Source organism: Piliocolobus tephrosceles, chromosome 7 (genome assembly GCF_002776525.5).
Source record: "Piliocolobus tephrosceles isolate RC106 chromosome 7, ASM277652v3, whole genome shotgun sequence".
Taxonomy (NCBI): domain Eukaryota; kingdom Metazoa; phylum Chordata; class Mammalia; order Primates; family Cercopithecidae; genus Piliocolobus; species Piliocolobus tephrosceles.
In genome coordinates, this window is record NC_045440.1 from 131,302,191 (window position 1) to 131,313,535 (window position 11,345).

Genomic DNA, 11,345 nt, shown 5'->3' on the forward strand with positions numbered 1-11,345 from the left:
GGAGGAGGAGGAGGAGGAGGAGAGACTGGGTGTGGTGGCTCATGCTGTTGGAAGGCTGAGGCAGGAGAATCACTTAGGCTGACACAGGAAAATCACCCGAGTCCAGGAGTTTGAGACCAGCCTGGACAACATAGTGAGACCCCCATCTCTGCAAAAAAAAAAAAAAAAAAATACAAACTTAGCCAAGTGTGGGGTGTGTGTCTGTAGACCCAGCTACTCAGGAGGCTCAAGTAGGAGGATCACCTGAGCCCAGGGAGATCAAGGCTGCAATGAGCCATGATCGTTCCACTGCATTCCAGCCTGGGCTACAAGGTGAGACCCTGTCTTTAAATTTAAAAAAAAAAAAAAATTGCAGAGGAAACATTCTTTTCTCTTCCTTCCTTCCTTCCTTCCTTCCTTCCTTCCTTCCTTCCTTCCTTCCTTCCTTTCTTTCTTTTTAGAGATGGCATGTCACCACATTGCCCAGGATGTTGTCAAACTCCTGGCCTCAAACAATCCTCCCACTTGTGTCTCCCAAAGTTCTGGGACTACAAGCATAAGCCACCACACACGGCCTTTTCCTTTCTTTTTCTATTTCTCAATGGATTTTTCCAATGGACATGTATCACTTTGGTAATCATATATACCAGTTGTAATCTCAGCCATTTTTCCACCCAGCAAATATCTATTCTAGGTCAAATATGTCTCAAATATTACTAAAAGAAAATCAGTTATGTCCTTTAACCTGGCTGAGGTCTGACTTTGTTTTCTCTCCTGTGAAAATGGAGATGACACAAAACAACTCCAAGCTGTGACTTGAAAGTAACACCTCAGGTGATGTCACCAGCCTGGGGGAGAGTGAGGTTGAGTCCTGAACCCACAGGCATTATATCTGCCTGGGGTTCACATACCCTACACTGAACTGGCATAATTTGAGAGTCAGATGTGAAGATACGGTATATCTGCCATCTTCAGCAACTTTCACCAACTATCCTATGAGGACAAGCTGGACCTACTTTTGGTTTTGTGATTGTTGTTTGTTTGTTGTTGAAGGTTTTCTTTGAGGTGGCGGGGGAGTGTGTGCCCCTGTGGAGAGCACTCATTTAGCTTCAATTAGAGTAATGCCAAAAGTGCCAGATTCCTGGGAAATCAGCCTACAAGGCTCCTGCAGGAAGGACCCGCCACTGCCAGAAGTCCTGAGGGCATCTAAGTGATGGGACACCATCAGGGATTCTTTGCCCAGTAAAAACCTACTTGACCAGGGACACATGCCAGGTAAATTTCCTTCACATGTACTTCAACCTTACTGCATACTCATTTTAGTATTAAAACTTTTAATAAAATGGTCCTATTCCTTCACACTTTTTTCTATGAGATCTCAAATACCCCTTCTTGCTATTAAAACAACCACTTATTATTCACGATCCCAATATTTTAAAAGTAAAAATAATAAACCGAGGCCAGGAGCAGTGACTCGCACTTGTATTCCCAGCACTTTCAGAGGCAAAGGCCGAAGGATCGCTTTAACCCAGGAGTTCGAGACCAGCCTGGGCAACATGACCAGACTGCCTCGCTACAAAAAGTTTAAAAAATTAACAGGGTGTGGTGGCACACTGTGCTCCCAGCTGCTGGGCTGGGGTATCAGGCTGAGGTGGAAGGGTCGCTTTGAGCCTGGGATATCAAGGTTGCAGTGAGCTTTGATTGTGCCACTGCACTCCAGCCTGGGTGACAGAAGGAGACCCTGTCTCAAAAATAATAATACCTATTACTAATAATTAATAATAGGCAAAATCAAATACCCATCACCTTCTGCCATGCCTCCCCTTTCCCCTATAAATCCAGTGTCTTGCTTTCAAATTTGGTGGTTAAAAAAGATGATCAGTTTCTAAGACGTGGGGGCTAAAGCTTGTTTGGCTGTTTTAGGGTTTGTTGGAATTTTTTTTCGTCTGTGTAATTGTGAATTATTTCACGTTTGCCATAACCGGTTCTCCATAGGGCGATGTTCATTAGCAATAAGTAGTGATAGGTTAATTTTCACCATCTCTTATGCGGTCGAATCGTCACCTCTGAACCACTTTTTCCTCCAATAACTCCTCTTTCTTCGGCCCTTCTGCAGCCAACCTGAAAGAATAACAAGGAGGTGGCTGGAAACTTGTTTTAAGGAACCAACTGTCCTTCCCCCGCTGGAAACCTTGCACCTCGGACGCCCCTACTCCTGCCCCCACCTGACCCCCGCCCTCGTTGACATCCAGGCGCGGTGATCTCTGCTGCCAGTAGAGGGCACACTTACTTTACTTTCGCAAACCTGAACGCGGGTACAGCCCAGAGAGGGGGCGGAGGGAAAGACGCTTTGCAGCAAAATCGAGCCTAGCGATTGGTTGCTCCCCGGCGTTTGCGGCAAAGGCCTAGAGGCAGAAGTAATTTGCAGTCCTTAAAGCTGAATTGTGCAGTGCGTCGGATTTGGGGGAAGCTACTATAGTCACTTAACACTAGAACGCTGAGCTGCAAACTCAACGGGTAATAACCCATGTTGAACAGCGTACATGCTATACACGCACCCCTTTCCCCCGAATTGTTTTCTCTTTTGGAGGTGGTGGAGGGAGACAAAAGTTTACTAAAATGCATTTGGGTGAGGGACCAAGGATGAGAGGAATGTTTTTTGTTTTTCATGCCGTGGAATAACGCAAAATAAAAAATCCCGAGGGAATATGCATTTTTATTAAATTTAGATCATTTCAGGGAACAAACAAATCGTATGTCGGGCTGGGCAACTAGCTAAGTCGAAGTGTGAATAAAATGTGAATACATGTTTGCGGATTACATACAATGCACTTTCACTAGTATTCAGAAAAAAAAAATTGAGTCAGTGAACTAGGAAATTAATGCCTGGAAGGCAGCCAAATTTTAATTAGCTCAAGACCCCCTCTCCCCCCCCAAAAAAGGCACGGAAGTAATACTCCTCTCCTCTTCTTTGATCAGAATCGATGCATTTTTTTGTGCATGACCACGTTTCCAATAATAAAAAGGGAAAGAGGACCTGGAAAAGAATTAAACGTCCGGTTTGTCCGGGGAGGAAAGAGTTAACGGTTTTTTTCACAAGGGTCTCTGCTGACTCCCCCTGCTCGGTCCACAAGCTCTCCACTTGCCCCTTTTAGGAAGTCCGGTCCCGCGGTTCGGGTCCCCCCTGCCCCTCCCATATTCTCCCGTCTAGCGCCTTTGATTTCTCCCAAACCCGGGAGCCCGCGACTGGTGCAAACCGGCGCCACAGGGCGCAAAGAGGATTTGTCTCTTCTGAAACCTGGCTGAGAAATTGGGAACTCCGTGTGAGCGGCGCAGGGGTGGGACGGTGGGGTACAGGCTGGCAGAGAGTAGGCAACCTCCCTCCCGCCCTAGTCCAGCTTTGGAACAGGCAGATACATCTCAGGGCTAAACAGACGCCTCCTGCACGGGGCCCCACGGAAGCCAGAGCAGGCGGGGCAGGAGGGGCGGTATCTGCTGCTTTGGCAGCAAATTGGGGGACTCAGTCTGGATGGAAGGTATCCAATCCGGATAGCTGTGCATACATAATACATAATGCATGACACCCCCCAACAAATGCAATGGGAGTTTATTCATAATGCGCTCTCCAAGTATACGTGGCAATGCGTTGCTGAGTTATTTTAATCATTCTAGGCATCGTTTTCCTCCTTATGCCTCTATCATTCTTATCTACACTAACATCCCACGCTCTGAACGCGTGCCCATTAATACCCTTCTTTCCTCCACTCTCCCTGGGACTCTTGATCAAAGCGCGGCCCTTTCCCCAGCCTTAGCGAGGCGCCCTACCGCCTGGTACGCGCGTGGCGTGGCGGTGGGCGCGCAGTGTGTTCGCGGTGTGAAGGGCAGCTGTTTCGCCTGCGACGATTTAAACTCACAGGACAAGGATGCGGTTTGTCAAACAGTGCTGCTACGGAGGAGCAGCAGGGAAAGGGAGAGGGTTTGAGCAGGAGCAAAAGAAAATGGTAGGCGCGCGCAGTTAATTCATGCGGCTCTCTTACTCTGTTTACATCCGAGAGCTAGAGTGTTCGGCTGCCGGGCTGAGTCTCCTCCCCACCCTCCCCACTCTCCTCAGAAGCGCCCCTCCCGGGTTCCCAAAGCAGAGGGCGTGGAGGAAAAGAAAAAAGATCCTCTCTCGCAAATCTCCGCCCACAGGCCCTTTATAATGCGAGGGTCTGCGCGGCTGAGGACCCCCGAGCTGTGCTGCTCGCGGCCGCCACAGCCGGGCGCCGGCAGTCCCTGGCTCCCCTCCTGCCTCGAGAAGGGCAGGGCTTCTCAGAGGCTTGGCGGGAAAAAGAACGGAGGGAGGGATCGCGCTGAGTATAAAAGCCGGTTTTCGGGGCTTTATCTAACTCGCTGTAGTAATTCCAGCGAGAGGCAGAGGGAGCGAGCGGGCGGGCCGGCGGGCCGGCGAGGGTGGAAGATCCGGGCGAGCAGAGCTGCGCTCCGGGCGTCCTGGGAAGGGAGATCCGGAGCGAAAAGGGGGCTTCGCCTCCGGCCCAGCCCTCCCGCTGACCCCCCAGACAGCGGTCCGCAACCCTTGCCGCATCCACGAAACTTTGCCCATAGCAGGGGGCGGGCACTTTGCACTGGAACTTACAACACCCTAGCAAGGACGCTACTCTCCCAACGCGGGGAGGCTATTCTGCCCATTTGGGGACACTTCCCCGCCGCTGCCAGGACCCGCTCCTCTGAAAGGCTCTCCTTGCCTCTGTTTGGACGCTGGATTTTTTTCCGGTAGTGGAAAACCAGGTAAGCACCGAGGTCCATTTGTCTTTTAATTTATTTTTGTATCGCTTTAATGCTGAGATGAGTCGAATGCCGAAATAGGGTGTCTTTTCTCCCATTCCTGCGCTATTGACACTTTTCTTAGAGTAGTTGTGGTAGCTTGGGCTGGGGTGGGGGGTAATCCAGAACTGGATCGGGATAAAGTGACTTGTCAAGATGGGAGAGGAGACGGCAGAGGGAAAACGGGAATGGTTTTTAAGACTAGCCTTTCGAGATTTCTGTCTCATGAATATATTCACGCTGACTCCCGGCCGGTCGGACATTCCTGCTTTATTGTGTTAATTGCTGTCTGAGTTTTGGGGGGCTGGGGGTTGCTTTGCGGTGGGCAGAAAGCCCCTTGCATCCTGAGCTCCTTGGAGTAGGGACCGCATATTGCCTGTGTGAGCCAGAGAGCTCCGCAGCCGCTGACTTTTCCCCGTCTCCGGGAGGGCATTTAAATTTCGGCTCACCGCATTTCTGACAGCCGGAGACGGACACTGCGGCGCGTCCCACCCGCCCGTCCCCGCGGCGATTCCAACTCGCCCTGATCCTTTTAAGAAGTTGGCATTTGGCTTTTTAAAAAGTAATAATACAAATTAAAACCTGGGAAGCCAAAGGTGTTAGGATGTGGTGTTGGGGAGGCACAGACAGGGGAAAAGGGAGGCGGAGATGTGTCCGATTCTCCTGGAATCGTTGACTTGGAAAAACCAGGGCAAATCTCCGCACCCAGCCCTGACTCCCCTGCCGCGGCCGCCCTCGGGTGTCCTCGCGCCCCTGAGATGCGGAGGAACTGCGAGGAGCGGGGCTCTAGGCTGTACCAGAACAGCTGCTACCCTTGGTGGGGTGGCTCCGGGCGAGGTATCGCAGCGGGGTCTCTGGCGCAGTTGCGTCGCCGTATTGAGCGCGAAGGGAGGTGCCCCTGTTATTATTTGACACCCCCCTTGTATTTATGAAGGGGTGTTAAAGCCAGCGGCTGAGCTCGCCACTCCAGCCGGCGAGAGAAGAAAAGCCGGCAAATGAAGGAGTGTTGGTCGGGGGGTGGGGGCGAGGGGGACGGGGGGACTGGGGGTAGGGACGGGGGCGGTGGAAAGAGGAGGTTGGGAGGGGCTGCGGCGCCGGCGGGGATAGGAGCGCAGCGAGGGCGCGAGTGGGAACAGCCGCCGCGGAGGGGCCCCGGCGCGGGAGCGGGGTGCACGCAGCCGCTAGCGCGGAGGCGCCTCTCGCCTTCTCCTTCAGGTGGCGCAAAACTTTGTGCGTTGGGTTTTGGCAAATTGTATTCCTCACCGCCACCTCCCGCGGCCTCTTAAGGGGGCCAAGGCCGGTTTCGAGTCCTCTGCCGCTGAGGGGCCGACTCCCGGGCTTTACGCTCCTGGCTCTCGGGGGCGGGGGCTCGGCGGGCACCAAGCCGCTGGTTCACTAAGTGCGTGTCCGAGATAGTAGGGGACTGCCCAAAGGAGGTGAAAGGGTGCCCCCCTTTTTCCCCCACCAAGACCACCCAGCCGCTTTAGGGGATAGTTCTGCAAGGGGAGTGGTTCGGCACCGTGGCGCGCACTGCGCGCTGCGCCAGGTTTCTGCGCCAAGAGCCCTTTAACTCAAGACTGCCTCCCGCTTTGTGTGCCCCCTCCAGCAGCCTCCCGCGACGATGCCCCTCAACGTTAGCTTCACCAACAGGAACTATGACCTCGACTACGACTCGGTGCAGCCGTATTTCTACTGCGACGAGGAGGAGAACTTCTACCAGCAGCAACAGCAGAGCGAGCTGCAGCCGCCGGCGCCCAGCGAGGATATCTGGAAGAAATTCGAGCTGCTGCCCACCCCGCCCCTGTCCCCTAGCCGCCGCTCCGGGCTCTGCTCGCCCTCCTACGTTGCGGTCACGCCCTTCTCCCCTCGGGGAGACAACGACGGCGGTGGCGGGAGCTTCTCCACGGCCGACCAGCTGGAGATGGTGACCGAGCTGCTGGGAGGAGACATGGTGAACCAGAGCTTCATCTGCGACCCGGACGACGAGACCTTCATCAAAAATATCATCATCCAGGACTGTATGTGGAGCGGCTTCTCGGCCGCCGCCAAGCTCGTCTCAGAGAAGCTAGCCTCTTACCAGGCTGCGCGCAAAGACAGCGGCAGCCCGAACCCTGTCCGCGGCCACAGCGTCTGCTCCACCTCCAGCTTGTACCTGCAGGATCTGAGCGCCGCCGCCTCGGAGTGCATCGACCCCTCAGTGGTCTTTCCCTACCCTCTCAACGACAGCAGCTCGCCCAAGTCCTGCGCCTCACCGGACTCCAGCGCCTTCTCACCGTCCTCGGATTCTCTGCTCTCCTCGACGGAGTCCTCCCCGCAGGCCAGCCCAGAGCCCCTGGTGCTCCATGAGGAGACACCGCCCACCACCAGCAGCGACTCTGGTAAGTGAAGCCCGCCCAGGCCTGTCAAAAGTGGGGCTGCTGGATGTCTTTCCATTTCCATTGGCAGCTTATTCAACGGGCCCCTCCTCTTAAAAGGGAGAGAGAGCAGAGCTGGAGAGATTCACCTCTGAAACCTTGGGCTTTAGCGTTTCCTCCCATCCCTTATCCTTAGACCGCTCTCGGTGCCAGCCCCTTCCCCCTTTGTCTCCCACACCTCAGGAATTTCATTTAGGTTTTTAAACCTTCTGGCTTATCTTACAACTCAATCCATTTCTTACCTCCCGTTTGCGTTTTAATTGCCCAGGGGCGGGGTGGGGGGGAGAGTGTGAATGAGGATAAGAGAGGATTGATTTCTGAGAGAGTGAATGAATTGCTTCCCTCTTAACTTCCAAGAAGTGGTGGGATTTAATGAACTATCTACAAAAATGAGGGGCTGTGTTTAGAGGCTAGGCAGGGCCTGCCTGAGTGCGGGAGCCAGTGAACTTCCTCAAGAGTGGGTGGGCTGAGGAGCTGGGATCTTCTCAGCCTGTTTTGAACATTGAAAAGCAAATCCTTGCCAAAGTTGGACTTTTTTTTTTTTCCTTCCCCCACCCTCTTGGACTTCTGGCAAAACTGCAAATTTTTTTTTCTTTTTCATTTCCAGTAAAATAGGGAGTTGCTAAAGTCATACCAAGCAATTTGCAGCTATCATTTGCAACACCTGAAGTGTTCTTGGTAAAGTACCTTAAAAATAGGAGGTGCTTGGGAATGTGCTTTGCTTTGGGTGTGTCCAAAGCCTCATTAAGTCTTAGGTAAGAATTGGCATCAATGTCATATCCTGGGAAATTGTAGTTTTCTTGTCTGTGCCATAACCCAGCTGTCCTTCTCCCTTTATGAGACTCTTACCTTCATGGTGAGAGAAGTAAGAGTGGCTGGCTAGATTGGTTCTTTTTTTTTTCTTTTTTAAGACGGAGTCTCACTCTGTCACCAGGCTGGAGTGCAGTGATGCAATCAACCTCCGCCTCCCTGGTTCAAGAGATTCTCCTGCCTCAGCCTCCCAAGTAGCTGGGACTACAGGTGTGCACCACCATGCCAGGCTAATTTTTATATTTTTAGTAGAGATGGGGTTTCACCATGTTGGCCAGGATGGTCTCTGTCTTCTGACTTCATGATCCACCCACCTCGGCCTCCCAAAGTGCTGGGATTACAGGCGTGAGCCACAGCGCCCAGCCTAGATTTGGCTCTTTGTGGAGATAATTTTGTCCAGAGACCTTTCTAACATATTAATGCCTTGTATTTGTACAGCATTAATCTAGTAATTGATTATTTTAATGAAACCTTGCTGAGTGATTTTTATTTCCTTTCTTAAAGAGGAGGAACAAGAAGATGAGGAAGAAATCGATGTTGTTTCTGTGGAAAAGAGGCAGGCCCCTGGCAAAAGGTCAGAGTCAGGATCACCTTCTGCTGGAGGCCACAGCAAACCTCCTCACAGCCCACTGGTCCTCAAGAGGTGCCACGTCTCCACACATCAGCACAACTACGCAGCGCCTCCCTCCACTCGGAAGGACTATCCTGCTGCCAAGAGGGTCAAGTTGGACAGTGTCAGAGTCCTGAGACAGATCAGCAACAACCGAAAATGCACCAGCCCCAGGTCCTCGGACACCGAGGAGAATGACAAGAGGCGAACACACAACGTCTTGGAGCGCCAGAGGAGGAACGAGCTAAAACGGAGCTTTTTTGCCCTGCGTGACCAGATCCCGGAGTTGGAAAACAATGAAAAGGCCCCCAAGGTAGTTATCCTTAAAAAAGCCACAGCATACATCCTGTCCGTCCAAGCAGAGGAGCAAAAGCTCATTTCTGAAAAGGATTTGTTGCGGAAACGACGAGAACAGTTGAAACACAAACTTGAACAGCTACGGAACTCTTGTGCATAAGGAAAAGTAAGGAAAAAGATTCCTTCTGACAGAGCTGTCCCAGTCACCTATGAACTTGTTTCAAATGCATGATCAAATGCAACCTCACAACCTTGGCTGAGTCTTGAGACTGAAAGATTTAGCCATAATGTAAACTGCCTCAAATTGGACTTTGGGCATAAAAGAACTGTTTTATGCTTACCATCGTTTTTCTTTTTTTTTTTTTTTTTTTTTTTTAACAGATTTGTATTTAAGAATTGTTTTTAAAAAATTTTAAGATTTACACAATTTTTCTCTGTAAATATTGCCATTAAATGTAAATAACTTTAATAAAACGTTTATAGCAGCCACACGGAATTTCAATCCTAGTATATAGTACCTAGTATTACAGGTACTATAAACTCTAATTTTTTTTTTTATTTAAGTACATTTTGCTTTTTAAAGTTGATTTTTTTTCTATTGTTTTTAGAAAAAATAAAATAACTGGCAAATATATCATTGAGCCAAATCTTAAGTCGTGAGTGTTTTGTTTCATTTCTTCCCCCTGCCAACCACCACCATCCCCTGTTTGTTTTCATCAATTGCTCCTTCAGAGGGTGGTCTTAAGAAAGGCAAGAGTTTTCCTCTGTTGAAATGGGTCTGGGGGCCTTAAGGTCTTTAAGTTCTCAGAGGTTCTAAGATGTTTCCTGGAGATTATGATAAAAGCCAGAGTTGACAGTTAGAAGGAATGGCAGAAGGCGGGTGAGAAGGTGAAAGGTAGGCAAAGGAGATACAAGAGGTCAAAGATAACAGTTAAGTACACAAAGAGGCATAAGGACTGGTGAGCTGGGAGGAAGGTGAGGAAGAAACTCTTGTTACTTTAGTTAACCAGTGCCAGTCCCCTGCTCACTCCAAACCCAGGAATTCTGCCCAGTGAGACAGTTGATGGGGACTGGGCGGGAACCAGCTTCTGCTGCCTTCACAACCAGGTGCCAGTCCCGTCCTTGGGTTATCTCGTAAACCCCAGAGGATCTCTGGGAGGAATGCTACTATTAACCCTATTTCACAAGCAAGGAAATAGAAGAGCTCAAAGGGGTTATGTAACTTATCTGTAGACATGCAGATAATACAAAGCAGCAATTTGGACCCATTCTGTTCAAAACACCCCTTCACTATCATGCCTTGGTTCATCTGGGTCTAATGTGCTGAGATCAAGGTTTGGGGCTTGATGGATGGACTCAAGTCATAACAATGTTAAGCTCTGTTTGTGTCCTAAGCATTTTATTCCTAACTCTACATCAACCCCATGAAGGAGATACTGTTGATTTCCCCATATTAGAAGTAGAGAGGGAAGCTGAGGCACAGAAAGACTCATCCACATGCCCAAAATTCACTGATAGGGAAGAGTAGAAGTGAGATTCGAAGCCAGGCTGTTTACTCCTAACCTGTCCAAGCCACATCTCAAACGACAGTAGGAATCAGCTGGCTGCTTGTGAGTAAAGGAGTTACAGTCCAGTGGGTTATGTATTTAAGTCTCAACATCTAAGCCTGGTCAGGTGTCAGTTCCCCTTTTTTTGTTGTTTATTTTGTTTTTATTTTGTTGTTCATTGTTTAATTTTTCCTTTCACAATGAGAAGGTCAACACTTTGAATCCTACCTTAGCCATTTGTTGAATCAGATTCACGATGGCGCCTGGGAAGAAGCCAGTTCAGATTATAAAATAAAACATTTATTCTTTGTTGTGGGAGTCATTATTTTAGAAACTACAAACTCTCCTTGCTTCCATCCTCTTTCTCATATTCAAGACACATGTTCATCCTGAGTCCTTGAAAAGGTATTTTTGAACATGTGTGTTAATTATAAGCCTCTGAAAACCTATGGCCCAAACCATAAATGATGTTGATTATATAGGTAAATGAAAGATACTATTGCTGTTCTAATTACCTCATTGTCTCAGTCTCAAAGTAGATCTTCAGCTCCCTGTGTTTCGGGATTTTAATCTACCATCACCCATCAATCAATAAATAATTACTGTCTTTGACTCTGACTCCTAGAATAATCTATTCAAGACCTTAATGTCTTTTTCTTGATTCTTCTTTTGAGTCCTAAGTACCGCCATTACAGATTCAAATTGGCAAGCCATGTAGGTGAAACTCAAAGGCAGATGCAATCCACAGAAGTTGAGTAGTTCAAAGTGTTACAAAAGCAAGGCGCTCTTAAACAGCTCAGTCTTTGCCCCTTTGTGGCCCAGGGCTGGAGTGCAGCTCTGGGGTGACTCACTTGGGAATCGGGA

General features: G+C 49.7%; 1 protein-coding gene across 1 annotated transcript; it reads left to right on the forward strand.

The window, feature by feature from the left end:
- The first annotated feature begins 4,203 nt into the window (after nt 1–4,203).
- MYC (MYC proto-oncogene, bHLH transcription factor) lies at nt 4,204–9,583 on the forward strand. The gene is made up of 3 exons (XM_023224047.3): nt 4,204–4,767; nt 6,410–7,181; nt 8,532–9,583. Exons 2-3 carry the CDS (start codon nt 6,425–6,427, stop codon nt 9,092–9,094), a joined length of 1,320 nt encoding a protein of 439 aa, XP_023079815.1. The 5' UTR covers nt 4,204–4,767; nt 6,410–6,424; the 3' UTR covers nt 9,095–9,583.
- The last annotated feature ends 1,762 nt before the right edge of the window (nt 9,584–11,345 follow it).

Excerpts from the sequence above, each read along its gene's own strand:
- MYC (XM_023224047.3), top strand. The coding sequence starts at position 6,425 with ATGCCCCTCAACGTTAGCTTCACCAACAGGAACTATGACCTCGACTAC. Across the intron at positions 7,182-8,531 it reads CACCACCAGCAGCGACTCTG|AGGAGGAACAAGAAGATGAG; the intron begins GTAAGTGAAGCC and ends CCTTTCTTAAAG.